Source organism: Zootoca vivipara, chromosome 1 (assembly GCF_965207765.1).
Source record: "Zootoca vivipara chromosome 1, rZooViv2.hap1.1, whole genome shotgun sequence".
Taxonomy (NCBI): domain Eukaryota; kingdom Metazoa; phylum Chordata; class Lepidosauria; order Squamata; family Lacertidae; genus Zootoca; species Zootoca vivipara.
The window spans coordinates 118901668-118919510 of record NC_142582.1 but is presented as its reverse complement, the minus strand read 5'-3'; the positions used below and the strand labels follow the sequence as shown (position 1 = coordinate 118919510).

General features: G+C 45.6%; 1 protein-coding gene across 20 annotated transcripts in view; it reads right to left on the bottom strand.

Moving 5' to 3' along the window:
- EVL (Enah/Vasp-like) overlaps positions 1–17843 on the bottom strand; it is a 149603-nt gene that overhangs the window by 38394 nt on the left and 93366 nt on the right. For 3 of the 20 annotated variants that reach the window (XM_035106108.3, XM_088655433.1, XM_088655441.1), the window contains exon 1: positions 10843–11196. The exons of the other annotated variants lie outside the window; for them this stretch is intronic. In XM_035106108.3, coding sequence (XP_034961999.3) covers positions 10843–10915 — 73 coding nt within the window. In that variant the 5' untranslated portion in view covers positions 10916–11196. Of the gene's footprint in view, positions 1–10842; positions 11197–17843 lie in introns of those variants that run through there. 20 annotated transcript variants of the gene reach the window in all.

Below are 17843 nucleotides of genomic sequence, written 5' to 3'. Positions count from 1 at the left end.
AGATCGCTACTACAGTTGTGGATATTGTCCGAATTTCTCCTTCATCTACTTGTACTTCCATTTCATTTTTTAAATGCACACCAAAAAACTGGGCTGCTTGGAATGATGAAAAGTTGCAAGGAAGCGCCAAGACTTGGGGCAACTAAGGTTCTGGACCACAGTCTAAGAGCCACTGATATAGCCCATCCCTAATCCCTTATTGATTTCTGGCAACTGGCAACAGTTTTTTTTAACATGAAAAGTAGCGTTGAGAGGTTGCAGTTTTTAGCGGAGGAATAACAGTGTGTACATGGTTAACTGTACCCTTGCAGGGCAGGTTTCTGCTAAAAATCATTCCCAAAACTGCTCTCCCCGCAACCCCTCCCCAGGCTTTCTGACATATATTTACAAGAGTCAATATTAATCCAAAGTTCTGTAGTGGAAGGGGAGGCAGCAGGAAGTGGAATTTAAGCAAAACATGGTGAACAGTAAAAGGGTTAAGCACAAGAACAGCACCTTGCCTCTTCTCAAAATTGCAGCATCGCAAAGCAGTTTTTCATTAAACACACACACACACACACACACACACACAAAGACACACACCTGCTGAGGCTCAGTTATACACATTCACACACCAACACTTCTGTGCTTTAAATGGTGCATGAAGAAAAACCACGTATTTTAAGATGCATTTGAAAAATATGACATACAGTGAGTTAATCGGTAAGAGCTCATCAGTAATAGTAGCAGTTAATAAAACAGCAGTTGCACAGCAAATATAACACAACATGGCATTAACAGATACAGAGCTTTAGAGTTAATAATTTAATCTGGTTATTAAAACAACAACAACAACAACAACAACTCATATTTTAATCAGGATTCCCAGAACTTGCTGAGTTTACTGTTCCCACACCTCCCGTTATTAATTCATCTGAACATCTCTGCAGTTCAACCACCATCCACTGGAAAACAAAGAGGGGGTGGGAAAAATCGGAGGTAACCTTATGGCAGTAAAAGTATCTCCCAGCAGGGAGGGATTCCGAAAGGGAAGTTTTCATTTCAAAGCCTGAAACTGTCCTAACTGGGAGTGGGGGTGGGGAGAGGAAGGGGGTCTGCAATGCCTCTCACTCTCCCTTTTGCAGCAACAGCACTTTAAGACCCTCAAGGCACAGAAGAGAGAAGAAGTGGAAGTTTTCCATCACCTACAAGACATCCTGAACAGGAGGATGCAGTCACACTGACAGAGGCAGAAGCAGTGGCAAATCCATTCCCTGTTAACCATAGTATGGCGGCGCCTTTTGTTTAGGACAAACTCCAATGCAACTCTTCCATGGCCCAGGGCACTTCTAGCACCCCGCAGTGGGCCAGGTTACATGGGGTGTAATCGATCCCTCCGCACAGCAGCAGACTGGGCCTCGGCTTTTAATTATTTAACCGGAGGCAGCCTCCTGGGCCTATCAGGGATGTTTGCAGGGTTTTCTAATGCAACACACCATCTCGAAGGAGAGAATGAAGATGGCTGAAATGCACGGGAGGAAACCTGACAGCCACAGAGGTAATGTGGGGAGGCCGCCTGCCATCTATAAATACTGTAGGGAGTAGAATACTCAGGTGCAGCAGCAGCCTTCAAAACCCCCAAGGGCTCTCCTTAGACCAGCAGTGGTCAAATATCAGTAGAGAGGAAAAGGCTGCCGCTCTGTGGCAGAGCATCCTGCTATGCATGTAATAATAATGCATAGGTTTTTAAGGGGGCTGCAGTACAAAACTACAGAGCTGTAAAGCTCAAGAGCAGAGTTCTTATTTAAAATAAAAAATATAAAAAATATATTACATTTCCACAAATTTCACTTAAAATTCCAATACAAAGTATTTTTTTCTTTTGCTTTATCAACTTCCCATCCCATTGTGTGTGTGTGTGTGTGTGTGTGTGTGTGTGTGTGTGTGTGTGTGTAATTCATATCATTGCAGCACCCTATCTTCAATCTTTAATATAAATCATAATAATCATAATACAATGATCTCTAACCATTACTGTTATTCATAGTTCAAATCCTGCTTGTGGATTCATCATACAGTGGTACCTCTGGTTAAGAACTTAATTCGTTCCGGAGGTCCGTTCTTAACCTGAAACCGTTCTTAACCTGAGGTACCACTTTAGCTAATGGGGCCTCCCGCTGCCGCTGCGCGATTTCTGTTCTCATCCTGAAGCAAAGTTCTTAACCCGAGGGACTATTTCTGGGTTAGCGGAGTCTGTAACCTGAAGCGTCTGTCACCTGAAGCACCTGTAACCCGAGGTACCACTGTATTTCTTTAAATAGTCTGGGGCAGAGTTCCTTTAAAAAAAGAAAAGAAGAATAAAACTAGCATTCCACAGTTCCTTTGTATACCCTCCTCTAGTTTTTGTTCTGGCCCGGAAACAACTTGAAGTCTCTGCCACTGGATCACCGCAGATACTGTGTGTCTGCATCAGTATAATGCCAATGAAACTTCACATGCCTAGCCAACAGCCGCCTCCCCAGGAGCCAAAGCTGGAGCTGCACAATCTCTTCCCTACGTATTTTGCCACCCTCTCCATCTCTTACCAGCTGGAAGGCACATAGGAAACGGCCTCGTACCAGTTCAAACAATTTGTCCACCTAGTCCTGTACACCTCTGCACCAGCTCTCCATTGTCTCCGGCAGAGGTTTTCGGCCTGCTACCTGATCAGGTGAAGGAATCACCTGCTACGTGATCCTTTTAAACAGAGACACCATGGGCTGGAACTGAAGACCTTCTGCAAAGCACACAACTCTTCCCCTGTATGTGATTGACTCAGAAGCACTCGCTGCTGCCATTTCCTACATTACAGGATATGTACTTGTCTACTGATGGCTGTAGCTCAGGGGGCTGGCATGCAGAAAGCCCCAGGTTCGATCCTTGGGCTTTCCAGGTAGGGCTGGGAGAGAAGCCTCTCTGAAGGCCTGGAGAGTACTGACCAATGGTGCGACTCTATAGAAGACAGCTCCCTATGTTCCCTACCGCAGTCCTGTTTGCTTTTGTCTGGTGGGGTGGAATATAGCTGGTGCTTCCATTGAAAAGGTGCTCTGCCCATCCTTTTCTGCCTGGAAGCGCAGGAGTAGTTAACACTGTTCTTCAGAATGACACGCACAAACAGCCTTTCCCAAGCATTCGGAGGGAGATTACAACAAACCACGGCTGAATCTCCCAGAAGTAATTTAATGCTGAAAGATCACAAAAGTGGTTCGCATTTGACAAGCACTGCGGTAAAAATAAGGTCCAGCACTCAGCCTCCTGCCGCCGCCGCTGCCCCCAAAGGACCCAGTACGTTATCTTGTGGCATGGGAAGGATGCAAGTGACCGTAGGCATTCCCACTCACACACACAATCCCAGCAGAGCATTGTTAATAATAATAATAATAATAATAATAATAATAATAATAATAATAATAATAATTTATTTATACCCCGCCCATCTGGCTGGGTTTCCCCAGCCACTCTGGGCGGCTTCCAACAGAATAATAATTCCGTCGGGAATGGAACTGGGAATCCCTGGCAGGAAACTGATGCTATGCATTTTGTTTCCAACAGGGGGGAAAGCCCTACAACAGGCAAACTCGACCCTCCAGATGTTTTGAGACTACAATTCCCATCATCCCTGACCACTGGTCCTGTTAGCTAGGAATGATGGGAGTTGTAGTCCCAAAACATCTGGAGGGTAGAGTTTGTCTATGCCTGCCCTACAAGGTCCAGTCTCTTCTCTGGTGAGAAAAGATGCTCTAGGGAGCGCCCACTGCTGCCACTACCACTACCACCACCTGCCTCCTTCCTGTGCCCTAAATCAAGTTTCGGCTAATAGGGTGCCAACCACGAGATTAAGGCGTGTATGCCTCAATCTGCATGCCTCAATCTGTCTTGAGAGCAATGGGGCCGTTCACCATCTTAACAACATCTCTAAATGCAACAGCAAAGAATGGCGCCTTAATGCTCAGAAGCATTATGTCTCAAAGCTACCAGATGCTATGGCAAAAATATCAGGGGGAAAACCTATCCCCATAATTCCCTACCTGTGAGATTGCTGTATTTTATTTTATTTTAATTAAATTTGTATACCCTCCTTCATCCATAGAGCCCAGGGTGGTTCACAGCATAAAAATACAAGATGAAAACACAAAATAGTTTTTTTTCGTTGTGCCCATGTTGGCCCAAATAGCTTAACAGCCTGGTACTAGGGTTGCCAGACTCAATAGTGGACAGGACTTCTGTGCCTTTAATTGCCCTGCTCTCTTTTGAGTCTGGAAACCTTAAAGAGAAACCAGCAGACCCTTTGTTTAATTTCCAAGCAAAGGGTCTGCTGGTTTCTCTTTAAGGTTTCCAGACTCAAAAGAGAACAGGGCAATTAAAGGCACAGAAGTCCTGTCCTCTATTGAGTCTGGCAACCAGAGCAGCAGTTGTTGCTGAAGTTGGAAAAGGTTGCAGCAAATATTCAGACTTCTCCAGCTCCCTTTCCCCTCCCTCCTCTCTGCATCCCCTCTTTCTTTCTCATTCAACAGCACCTGCTGTGACCCAGTGAGGACAAGGAGGCTTCAGAAGCGGTGTGCTGATTGCTTTAATTGCTCTTGCCCTTTCAGTGCATCATTAGCAGAAGGACTGAGCAGCTGCCTGAGATAAGTCCTGATGACCTAGGTTGCTTTTTTGCATTCGAAATTGAGTGTTGGGTTTTTTTTCCAAGCAACCATGTTAAACAGGCGTGGGAAGGGCCCAGGGCAGGGAAGAGTGGCTAAACCACAAGGCAAGTTGACCCCCAACTTGATGCCCGAACTCTTTTGAGTTCATCTTTGTTGTGTTGACTTTGCGCACTTCCGTCTGTCCACCCATCACCCAAGACGAACCTCAACACATGGCCGACTGTCCTACTTATCAAATGACCTGAAATTCAGCCCCAGTCACCTGGCTGCAAACAGCAATTGGCTCGTGGGAGGAAACGGGGAGCTTTTGTCTGCTTGCTAAACCACAGTCGTCAAGTCGGGAGGCTTTTGAAAGGCAGAGCTGTCTTGTCAATTGCTGGGTCGACAGGATGGCCTAAAAACGTCTTTTAAAATCTCCAGGCTTCTTACATCCTCTCTCACTCCTCTGTATTTTTCTACCCACTCCACTGAATTTCATTTTTAAAAACCTGACATTTCAAAGGAAGATTGGAAGGAGAGAGGAGGAGAAAATTTTCTGTGCAATTTAGAGGAAACTGGGCCAGGAGTCTTACTTTTCCTCCTCTATTCATTTCATTTGCCTTATGAATTAAAGCATTTCCTTCTGGTTACTATTGGGGGGGGCGCGGACGGGAGGGGGGAGAAGAAGAAGAAGAAGAAACCTAAAACAATCTTCAAATTAAGGCCTTAGCTCACATTACCCACAGAGTTATGGAACTAAATAATTAACTGTCTTATATCATTTGAGCAATGCCTAATCTTCAAACACAGCCACCCCTCCCAAGGCTCTTTTGATCTTTGAGGAATTGCATGGGAGGAAGTGCTGAGCTCTGCGCTTCAAGCAGGTGATTCCTTGACCGACTTATCGGAATCTGGAACGCAGATTGACCTAAAATTGACCGCGAAGCTCCCGAACCATTTTTGCACACATGGATTTTGATAAATCTCACTGTCCAGATGTTTAGCTGAGGGAAGTTTTAAGCAGACATTAAGTGGCAGATAAAATGCACTGAAGTGCAACACTTCCCTGCCAATTGAACCATTTATATTAAAGAGAAGTAATAATAATAATAATAATAATAATAATAATAATAAAATTATTTATACCCCGCCCATCTGGCTGGGTTTCCCCAGCCACTCCGGGCGGCTTCCAACAAAAGAATAAAAATACATAAAAACATCAGTCATTAAAAACTTCCCTAAACAGGGCTGCCTTCAGATGTCTTTTAAACATCAGATAGTTGTTTATTTCTTTGACATCTGATGGGAGGGCGTTCCACAGGGTGGGCGCCACTACCGAGAAGGCCCTTTGCCTGGTTCCCTGTAACCTCACTTCTTGCAGGGAGGGAACCGTCAGAAGGCCCTCAGAGGAGGACCTCAGTGTCTGGGCTGAACAATGGGGTGGAGACGCTCCCTCAGGTATACTGAGCCGAGGCTGTTTAGGGCTTTAAAGGTCAGCACCAACACTTTGCATTATAGGGTTGTTAAGCTTTACTGATTTTTTGGTCCAGATTAGGGTTAGGGATCCTGTGGGCTTCCAGATGTTGTTAGGCTGCAACTTCCATCTTCCCTGACCACGGGGAATGCTAGCAGTCCAACATCTGGAAAGCCAAAGGTTCCCCCATACCTGATCAGGTTTATTTATGTGATTTATATCTCACCTTTCATCCAAGGTGAGTTATGTATACTTTTTCCATTTTGCTGATTTACCTGTTGTTGTTGTTGTTGTTAGTACCCTGCCCATCTGACTGGGTTGCCCCAGTCACTCTATATATATTTCTTTTGATTTATATACAGTTTTCTAAAGAAATAAATAAAGCCCTTGGGTACACTGCTTCTACAGCAATTGATACAGCCTTTTACGGAAGGCAAGGTGCTAGCCTTTACCCAACACAAAAGCATTTTCTTTCCCATTATATTCTTATGAACTTCAAACTGCTGAGTTAAATTTTGTGAAATTTTGTCATGCAAGTTCTCTTCACAGACACCTCTATCCAACGGAGGCTGTGAGAAGCCAATAACAAGAGAGTTAAACTTAGTGCAAGGCTGCCAGTATCAAAACATTAGCCAATCCCTACGGGACACAATGCTGTCTTTAAATTTAGCATGTGAACTGTTGGGGCAAACTACTTAGGAAAATGCCAGCCAAGAAATTTCTTGTTCAGTCCTACCTTCTCTGAGGGTTAATTAATAATTTTTTGCTAATAATAGAGCCTTGTGTTTGCTCCGATAAGCTACGTCCATCGCTGTATTTCAGAACACAATTGGGTGAATGTTTTCAGTCTATTCTAATACTCTCTTCTCTTTTTGGAGGAGAGATAATAAGGCACATAGATAATAGTCAAGAGGAATGAGATAAAGAAGCAAAGCATTTGCCCAAAACAAAGGCTGTTTACTAAATAAATGCAGTTGTTGGCCTCTGAATAATGCTGACCACAACAAAAAGTACAGAAGTCAAGTCTGATATGCTTGAGACCAATTAACGTGCAAAGTATTTGGAAGCAGTCATTTCACCCAGCCTTTCAAATAAATTACTCAACAGACAAGTCACATTTCTCAGTCTTCCTCATCCATATCCCCTTCTCCTCGTTCTTCTTCTGTTTCCCATATCTCCCTTCTTAAAGGGCCAAAGAAACTAAGGGCCAAGTCAAATTAGATGCGAAATAAAATGCATGGATGGAAATTAATGGCCATGTTTTATGTTTAGTAAATGTATGTTTCAGTTTGTGCAGGCCCACTGTCTGCAGTTTTTGTCTTGCATCTGAATCATCTTGAATCACGTTGGGGGTCCCTCGATTGGAGAGTTCCTGCTTCTGTTCAGACAAGTCCCACATCTGTCAGAAGCAGCCCACTTCAGTTCAACCTTTGTCCAACTGACAGGAGACTTTTCTGCCTGGAGATGCTGAGGGTGGAACTTGGCATCATCTGCATGCAAGTAAAAGGCAAAGGACCCCTGGACGGTTAAGTCCTGTCAAAGGCGACTATGGGGTTGCAGCACTCATCTCGCTTTCAGGCCGAGGGAGCTAGCGTTTGTCCACAGACAGCTTTCCGGGTCATGTGGCCAGCATGACTAAACCACTTCTGGCGCAATGGAACACTGTGATGGAAGCCAGAGAGCACAGAAACGCCGTTTACCTTCCCGCCACAGCGATACCTATTTATCTACTTGCACTGGCGTGCTTTCGAACTGCTAGGTTGGCAGGAGTTAGGACAGAGCAACGGAAGCCCACCCCGTCGCAGGGATTCAAACCACTGACCTTCTGATCGGCAAGCCCAAGAGGCTCTGTGGTTTAGACCACAGTGCCACCCGCATGCAAAGCCACTGAACTATGGTCCTTACGATCCAAGTATTATAACTGTGACCCAGATGAGCGGAGGGGGCAAGCGCAAAAGAACCGTGGCTTGACGACGGCCACCCAGTGTGATTATCTGCAAAACTAGGTTTGAACCAGGACTTCCAGTTCACAACCCATGCTCTCAGTTACTACACTGCATGTTTTAAACTAAACATAATATTAAAAGAGTTGTGCTGCATCAGCCCAAGAGTCCATGTAGTGAGGTATCCGGTTTCTCACAGTGGTTTGGTGGGGCTGGTGCCCATTGTTTGATGTTTTACTGTGGTTTTGTAATTTGTTGGAAGCCGGCCAGAGTGGCCAGGGCAACCCAGCCAGATGGGTGGCATATAAATTTATTATTATTATTATTATTATTATTATTATTATTATTACTGCTACTACTACTACTACTACTACTACTACTACTACTGTCAAGGGGAAAGGCAGAAAGACCAACAGCAGGTGTTGCCACAGCCAACAACAGGCAGAGGAAACTAATTCTAGTTTTGCCACCTATCGTCCTCCCTGCTAAGTTCTACAAGGGCAACATGGAGAGGCAGAAGAGGAGGAAGCCACCCTCCCTAGGCTGGTTGCAGGTAGGAAGGCAGGTAGGTGGAGACTGGCTGAGGGCAGGATGGAGTTGGTAGGGAAGTGCCCCATATGCCTTAGCAGATGAGTCTTTGGGGAGGGGGTAGTCAACCTGATGCTCATGCTGTTTATTTATGTAGACCATCTCTATATAGCTTAATATATACAAATATACACAAGCAGTGTGCAGAGAGTATCTGAAGTATCTGAAAGATTGCCTCCTTCCCTGCAGACCCCTCTCAGGTGTTAATATTGGCAGAGGTTGCTCCACTGCCCTCAGAAGCTGGTGTGTGTGTGTGTGTGTGTCGGTAGGTAGGTAGGTAGGTAGGTAGGTAGCTGAGTAGATGGCCTTCTCTATGGCAGTCCCTCACTTGCAGAATGCCCTCCCCACAGAGGTGCACTGCGTACCTTCATTAGACTGCTTTCAGCGGACGCCAAAGACACACCTGGTTTTTGATACTAGTGATGTATTATGTTTAGGACCCACCTGATTTCTGTGATTGTAGGTTGTTTTGAAGTGTTTTCAACATTGTGTTTTAATTGTTGTAACCTGCCCTGGGACCTTAGGTTGAAGCGCAGATTGTTGTTGTTGTTGTTATTCCTCTCCCGCTATTTCTCCCTCTCCCTGGAGATGGGTATTCAAAGGCTCCTGACCTCTGTGGTAGTATACAGCTATTGATAGCCTAACCCTCCATGGATTTGCCTAATTCCCTTTTAAAGCCATCCAAGTTGGTGTCAACAACCACATCTTGTGGGGACCAATTCCATAGTTTAACTACGTGCCCTGTGAAGAATTACTTCCTGTTTGTCTGCTTTGTGTCCAAGGAACACCCTCATCCCATGGAAAGGCAGCTCTGATGCACTCCATCCTTCTCTTACCACATTTCGGTCATTCAGTCAACACAGAACGACAGACTCTGGGAGGTGGGGGGGGGGTGAGAATAAAACCAGAACACTAGACAAATGTGCCTTCCAATCCCTGTGGGACTCATTCAGGCCACCAGGCGCTCCATAAAGTTTATCGTGTGGCATGACTATTCTGAAAAGCCTCAGACTTGCACCACGGGGCGGTGGGGTGGGGTGAGAGAATCTCTGTCTTTTTAGAGCAGGGCACACATAACAAGGAGTTTGCAGGAGGCAAAGAGAAAACAGCTCTGTCACGGTTTCTTCAGGCTTTACTCCTGTTACTCCTCTGTGGATTGGGGTGGGGATAATTTACAATCCAAATTAGCCTCAAGAAGTCACCTCAGCTTCACAGGACTGCAACCCTGAGTTCGCCGTACTTTATTTCTGCAAGAGCATGAGCAAGGAGCCCTTCAGTGCTCAGGTCTCACCCTAGCAAGCTTCTCAGAAAAATATCTGCGCAATAAGGCCACTTACACTGCAATCCCAGACATGCCTACTCAGAAGCAAGCCGCAACAAGTTCATTGGGATTTACTGCCATGTAAGGATTGCACCTTTATACGGATACTCTATGCTCCCTACAATATTCCAAACACTTTTGTACATGAAGGAGTTTTTTTAAAAAAATATGAGCAAGACATTTTTAGAGTATCCCTCACCAGTAAACATGTTTAGGAGTACACAAATATCCAGCCTCCAAATCTCAGTTACCCCCTGTCCATCTCTTTCCCATCTTTCCTGGTTTTCTTAACCCCCCCCCCCCCCGTTTTTCCCATAATTGTTTTATGTTGCATTCCATACCTGCTAAAATCCACACAGGGGATTTTCCAAGAAGATGCATATCGCACCTTGAGCAAAATCTATATCAAAGGTAATGCATGATAACCCAACAATTATTATTTGCTCTTAATTTCAGCTCTGGGTGCCGTTTTAAAAGAAAATCAGGGTATAAATATTAAACCCAATCTGGTCTCCCCCTCCCCCTCCAAAGAAAATGTTTGGGGTTTTTTTTAAAGTGAAGTGTTGCTTATTATTACGGTTCTCACAAAGGCGATTCTGCAACACAGACGTTAGCTTGGAAATTGTCATCGCTAATCGAAACCACTGTTAGCTATGAAGAAAGTAAGAATTCTTTCGGGGTGTGTGTGTGTGTGTGACACACAAGACTTCATTACTGGCATTTCCCCAAAGAAGCAGCCCCCCTCCCACAAAAGTGCCAAGTCGTTGCAGCCTTCGCACACCAACACAGTGCTTTGACCCACCCGGGGGGGGGGGGGAGGGGTCCTTGCATGACTTGCAATGCTTCCAACCCACATAAAGCTGTACTTACACCGAGTGCTCAGGCTGATCGTGGCCCAGCTCACTCCTTTCAGATGACCGTGCCGAGTCCGCCGGACTGGCATGTTAGCAGAACTGAGTTACTTCGGCATGGAGAGTGCGGGTTGTTTAAGCAACGGCGTCCGATTGATTCCTGCATTAGGCATAGGGGATCCTATATCCAAATGACACATCCGGAAGAGGGGCTTTGCAGCTGAGCGGCCACAGAATCAAGTCTGCAGCATAAGAAGGGAAATCCCTCGGGTACCCTGGGGGTGGGGGACAACAACCTCCGAAACGGTGGGGGAGGGGGGAGAGAGAGAGTAAACCTGAAACACAGCCAATAACCCTAAAGACTCCTTGGGATATTTTGGACCTGAAAAACCCTCCAATCAGAGCCGCAGGGGCAGGAGAAAACAGACACATGCCTCCCTGAGCCATATATGTCTTAGATTAGGCAGAGTTTGAAGAGACTGAAACAGGAGATGACCTGTTTCGAGACCCGTCAACCGGCATCACATGTCACTTGTCAACGTGAAATACTGCAGAGTCCTGAGGTCCTGTTTTGAGAAGAGGAATTAGGTTGGGGAGGGGAGAACGTGTCAAACTAATAATAATAATAATAATAATAATAATAATAATAATATACAGCTAGTTTCAATTAAGTGGTGGTAGGGGGGTTTTCCTGCAAAAAAAAAAGACTGTTAAACTTTTCAAAGTTAAAAAAAGAAAACACTAGCTTTTTATTATAGGGTGGATAAGGGAAGCCACAATGAATCAAGCGACTGCCAAATCTGGTAGCAAGAATTGGGAATCTGTAGCACATTCTTGAGAGCCTGGCTTTGGCTGCCAAGGTCTCTTCTGCCCAGCACTTATTTCCCCAGCCAATTTTCTAATGAGATTAATCTCAATTAATCTGCAGAAGGAAACAAGAGTCCCAACTCAACAGATGCTGGAAGGGGAGGCTGCACAGAAATTCTGAAATCTATCGCAGCCACTCTTCAATTAGTGTTTCATTATTAAAACTGTCTCTCTCTGGCGTAATATTATGTGTAATTCACCAGCAGAGAGGAAAATTATAAAATCCACACGGAGTCATTGATAGAAGACTCTTCCGAAATCAATCAGAGTGCATGAGAAAAAGCATCATTAGAGCTTTGAAAACGCCTGGTTTTTGCATGAAAACATGCTGGCAGAAACTTAACAATGCCTGCCATGAGTACATTCATATCATACATTCAAAGCACCGTGACGCTACCACTATAAACAGCCACAGCTTCCCTCAAAGAATTCTGGGGCCTGTAGTTTGTTAAGGGTGCTGAGAGTTTTTAGGAGACCCCCGCTTTCCTCACAGAGCTACAATATTTCCAGAATTATTTGTGAAGAGGAATCAATTGCAGGAGCCTGGGAATTGTAGGAGCTTAAAGGGGTCTGTTACAACTCTCAGCATCCTTAACAAACTACAGCTCCAAGCCATGGCTGTTACAATTCAATTCAAAGTTTATTTGTTGTTGCGGCCATCCCGGTCATTTAAATGGTGTTTCCTTCTTGGCAGGGGGTTGGACTGGATGGCCCTTGTGGTCTCTTCCAACTCTATGATTCTATGATTCAATGAAAAAGGAGATAAAAATATTCTACACCTGCTGTGCAGAATTTGCATCATTAAAATGCAGTGATAATCCATTGATCTATATCTATATCAGATCCATCAATCATCTACCTACCTACCTACCTACCATCTATCTATCATCTTGAAATACAGAGCTGCACAAACAGTTTCTATATTAAATTGCCTATCAGACTTTTTGATTAAATTCTTCTCAGTTTTTGGGCTGCAACTGTGAATACTGCAACAGCTACGACCATTTAAAATGGTATCACAGCGCTTTAATCGTGTGTTTCTGCATATGAATTGGCCTCACTAGATCCTAGCCTTTGAGAGGTTCTTAATATCTGTCTTGATGGTGTGAGAGCCACTGGAGAGCCAATTGAGATAATATGGGGTGCCCTGGGACCAACCATGGGGTTTGTACTCCATATTATCTCAGTGGGGCAGGAAGCAGTAATTCCAGAACCCAGTAATCTCAATGTTGTTGTTGTTGTTTAAGCAAATGCTGGGGGGGGGGGCGCACGAGATGATTCAGTCAATGCTTGGCACACAACAATGCACACACGCTCTGTCCCCTCTGTGCAAATTCTTTTTGAGCATGGTTCCCTGCAGGGATCTTCGCACCAGTACGACCGAATAATTTCATAACTAATTACCCTTCGTCAGAAAATACTTGGGGCAATGTGCTTCAAAAATATGAAGACATTACAAGGAAACAGCATTGCAGGCATAGAATCATACCGTAGAGTTGGGAGAGATCCTGAGGGTCATCTAGTTCAGGGGTCCCCAAACTAAGGCCCGGGGGCAGGATGCGGCCCAATCACCTTCTAAATCCGGCCCGCAGACGGTCGGGGAATCAGCATGTTTTTACATGAGTAGAATGTGTCCTTTTATTTAAAATGCATCTCTGGGTTATTTGTGGGGCATATGAATTCATTCATATATATTTTTTAAAAATATAGTCCGGCCCCCCACAAGGTCTGAGGGACAGAAAAAGTTTGCTGACCCCCGATCTAGTCCAACCCCCCCCCCACAATGCAGGAGTCCTGCTCACAGCTGTCCCTGCGTGGGTTCGAACTACCAACCATCTGGTTTAACACCCGGATGCTGTTAATGTATATGTATACACATGTGTGTTTGTGTGTATAGGCTACATTTTAATGAGGCACTCCAGCCAGTTCATCCAGGTGTGCTTTCAATGAGCACCTGTGGGGCATGCAGCAAAATGCTGCAACATGAAGTGCTCCTGCTCAGGGTTCCAGTCAACAATGTGCACCCCAACAGTCAGCCAGCACTTCTGATGAACCTGCCCAATTCTTATTGTGCTATTTTGGCGGTCTCCCCTCCTAAAGATTTTCCCCGCAGCCTGCTGACACCACCCCTCTTGTGTGTGGATGGCACTGTTTTAGCTATATAGATGTCCCTGCTCAGACGAAGTAAAATAAAAAAATTCCTTCAGTAGCACCTTAAAGACCAACTAAGTTTTTATTTTGGTATGAGCTTTCGTGTGCATGCACACTTCTTCAGATACAGTGAAATGGAAGTTTCCAGGCACTTATGTAGAGAAGGGGTGGGGATGGGGAGGGGAGGGGGGATCACTCAGAAGGGTGGTGGAAATGGGTGATTGACTGACTGATAGCTGTTGATGACCGCAAACGACTGCAAATGGTTTTGCATGAAAAAGCAAGGGTTGAGATGGCTGAAGATCGCTTATCATGTATAATGAGATAAGAACCCGATATCTCTGTTCAAACCAGGTCCCTCCATGGTTTTGAGCTTGGTGATAAGTTGCAATTCAGCAACTTCTCTTTCCAGTCTATTTCTGAAATTCTTTTGTAGTAAGACAGCTACTTTGAGATCTTGTATAGAATGTCCTGGGAGATTGAAGTGTTCTCCTACTGGTTTTTCTGTCTTCTGGTTCCTGATGTCAGATTTATGTCCATTTATCCTTTGGCGTAGGGTTTGGCCTGTTTGTCCAATATAGAGAGCTGAAGGGCACTGTTGGCATTTGATGGCATACACAATGTTAGAGGATGAGCAATTAAATAGTCCTGAGATGGTATGTTGGATGTTGTTGGGGCCAGTAATGGTGTTGTCTGGGTGTATGTGGCAGCAAAGTTGGCATCTGGGTTTATTGCAGGCTCTGGTACCAGTGTCCATGTTAAGTCTGGTGGTTGTATTATTGTGGGTGAGGAGTTGTTTAAGATTGGGTGGCTGTCTGTAGGCAATGAAAGGTCTTCCTCCCAGAGCTTGAGAAAGGGAGCGGTCATTGTCCAGGAGAGGCTGTAGATCTCTGATGATGCGTTGTACTGTTTTAGCTTGGGAGCTGTATGTGATGACTAGTGGTGTTCTGTTATTTTCTTTTTTGGGTCTGTCTTGCAGCAGGTTCTCTCTAGGTATCTGTCTGGCTCTGTTGATCTGTTGTTTAACTTCATCAGGTGGATATTTTAGTTCTAAAAAGGTTTGCTGTAGATCTCTTAGGTGAGATTCTCTGTCTGTAGAGTTGGAACAGATGCGGTTGTAACGTAAGGCCTGGCTGTATACGATGGATTGTTTGGTATGTTTGGGATGGTAGCTAGAAGCATGTAGATATGTTTGTCGGTCAGTTGGTTTTCTGTATAAGGTGGTGTCTATACGTCCATCCTGTATTTTTATAGTAGTGTCCAAAAAATGTATTTCTTGCATAGATTGGTTCATTGTTAGGTTGATGGTGGGGTGAAAGTCATTGAATGTCTGGTGGAAGGTTTCCAGGGTCTGTTGTCCATGTGTCCAGATAATAAAAATATCGTCAATGTATCGCAGGTACAGGAGAGGTTTGAGTGGGTAGGAGTTAAGGAAACGTTGTTCTAAATCTGCCATGAAGATGTTGGCATACTGTGGGGCCATGCGGGTGCCCATGGCTGTGCCGCTGATCTGGAGGAACAGGTCATCACCAAATTTGAAGTGGTTGTGGGTAAGGACAAAGTGGCAGAGTTTGGTAGCAAAGTCCGCTGTGGTTTTATCTGAAATGGTGTTCCTTATGGCTTGTAAACCATCATTGTGTGGGATGTTGGTATATAGAGATTCCACATCCATAGTGGCTAGTATAGTGTTGTTAGGAAGATTGTTCAAATATTGTATTTTCCTCAGAAAATCTGTGGTGTCACGTACGTAGCTGGGAGCACTGATAGCATATGGTTTCAGAACAGAGTCCATATAGCCGGAAACACCCACTGTAATGGTGCCAATACCTGAGATGATGGGGCGTCCTGGGTTTCCTGGTTTGTGTATTTTGGGTAGAAGATAGAAAGTTCCTGGCCGAGGTTCCGCTGGTGTGTTTGTGAGGATCTGTTCTTGGATGTGTAGGGGTAGCTCCTTAATAATCTTGTTCAGTTCTTTTTTGTATGCTTGTGTGGGGTCTGAGTCCAATTTCATGTAAAAGGCAGTATTGGAAAGTTATCCCTGCTCAGACGAGTTCACTATAATTATATAGGGCAGTGGCAATACTTGGGTAGATGCCCTACCCAAATGTGGCACCCCTCACATTTAATTCCCGGATACGTTAACGGCATTGTATATTGCACGTATAGTTACAACTACTAGTATGAAGAGCACCTGCATTTTCTGCACGTATTCTGCTGCACTCACTTAAAGGTTCGACCTTTGAAGCAGCCATTTCCAACCATGAGAGTTGTGGCCCAAAACATCCGAAGGTTATCATGTTAGCAAAGCTCATTTTAAAGCTCATTGTTGAGTGGAACAGTGTTTGTATAAGGTACGTTTACATTGCAATGTAGTTGAAGCAAAATTCCAAGTATGTTTGGTACTTGGCCAATAAATTATTCCAATTCCCAATTAAAGGTGTGGGTGCATTTATCCCAGTTTGCTTAACTAGCAGCGTCAGGCTATACTTACTGAGGGTTCGTTTCACAAAGCCATTGTTCCACCGTAGTATGTAGGGCATTTACAGCGCATTTAAAGCACAAAGCTTTCCCTAAAGGATCCTGGGAACTGTAGCGCTGCGCGAGGTTCAAAGGATTCTTTGGGGGGAAATCATGTGCTTTAAGACTTATGTAAATGGTTAATTAAGTAACGCTTATGCATCCCCAATCAACATATCAGCCAGTACCGTGTTTCTCATATTTTAAGGCATCCCTACAAAATAAGGCATGGCAGGATTTCCAAGGGTTGGTGAAATATAAGGCATACCTTGAAAATAAGCCGTACCGGCTTGTGGTGGGAGGAAAAGGAAGATGTCTCCTCAGAACCGGATGCTGCTGCCACATGCAGCTCCGTCCGAGTGGGAGCCGGCAAGAGCTGCAGCACACCCGGCTGGACCCACAGCTCAAGCCGCGAAAAGCCCCGGCAGCTGGCAGGCAGCTGCACCAAAAGGGCGCCAAAGGGGCACGTAATGGCTGGTGTCCAGCTGAGCGCGGCAGCCAGGAGCTCCATGCAAGGCGGCAAAAGCTTCCTCTCCTCCTCTTCTTGCAGAACCAGCGAGACTATTGCCTAGAGTGGCAGCAGGCGCGTGGTGCCACTCTAGGCAGGCGTCTTGCTGGTTCTGCAAGAAGAGGAGGAGAGCTCCATCCCCGGGAAGGCGCCCGCTTCCGCCCGCCCGCCCTGCTGGCCATGCCGAGTGTTCCCTGCCCTGGCAGCACAACAAGCACTAAAAAGTGTGGGGGCCACCTGCCTCACCCCTCTCTGCCTCCTGCTAGCTTGACCCGGGAGCTCCTTGGGGACACATGGAGCCATGGGAGGAGGAGGGGAGAAAGAGAAAGAGAAGAGAGCCCAAGGAAATGGAGGTGATGATAGAGGAGGAGGAGGAGGAGGAGGAGGAGGAGGAGGAGGAGGAGTGGTGGTGGGGCTGCGAGAAAAGAAAAGAGGCACAAGGTTGTGCCGGGGTTATCTGTTTTCACTGGAGAGGAGCAGGGAGGGTGGTGGTGGGAGTGAAACGGAAATCACGGGGGGGGGGGGAGATCGCGACTGTTTTCCAACAACCCAACTAGAAAGTGGGGAGGTGTGCGTGCACAGTTTTTTGTGGTGATGGTGGGGGAGAGACATTCCCCAGGCAGCTTGGCTTGGGGCCGGTGGCGGAAGCGATAGCAGTAGCAGCAACAACAACATACAGTAATAAGGGACTTAACACCACAGACCAAGTCTGCTTCTCTCTCTCTCTCTCTCTCTCTCTCTCTCTCTCTCTCTCTCTCTCTCTCTCTCTCTCTGTGTGTGTGTGTGTGTGTGTGTCTTCTCCCCTGCTGGGTGATCTCTTCCTTTCGCCAGCGCGCTTCCCCATCTCTGTCTTTTCCCCTGATCAGAGTGGGTCGCTGAGAAGGTCTCCCTGGTGGCCGTAGTTTCCCCCCTCCCTTCCCGAAACCAAGGCGATTTTGAGGGTGAGCGGAAAAGGTGGTTTGAGGTGGATCCCAGCC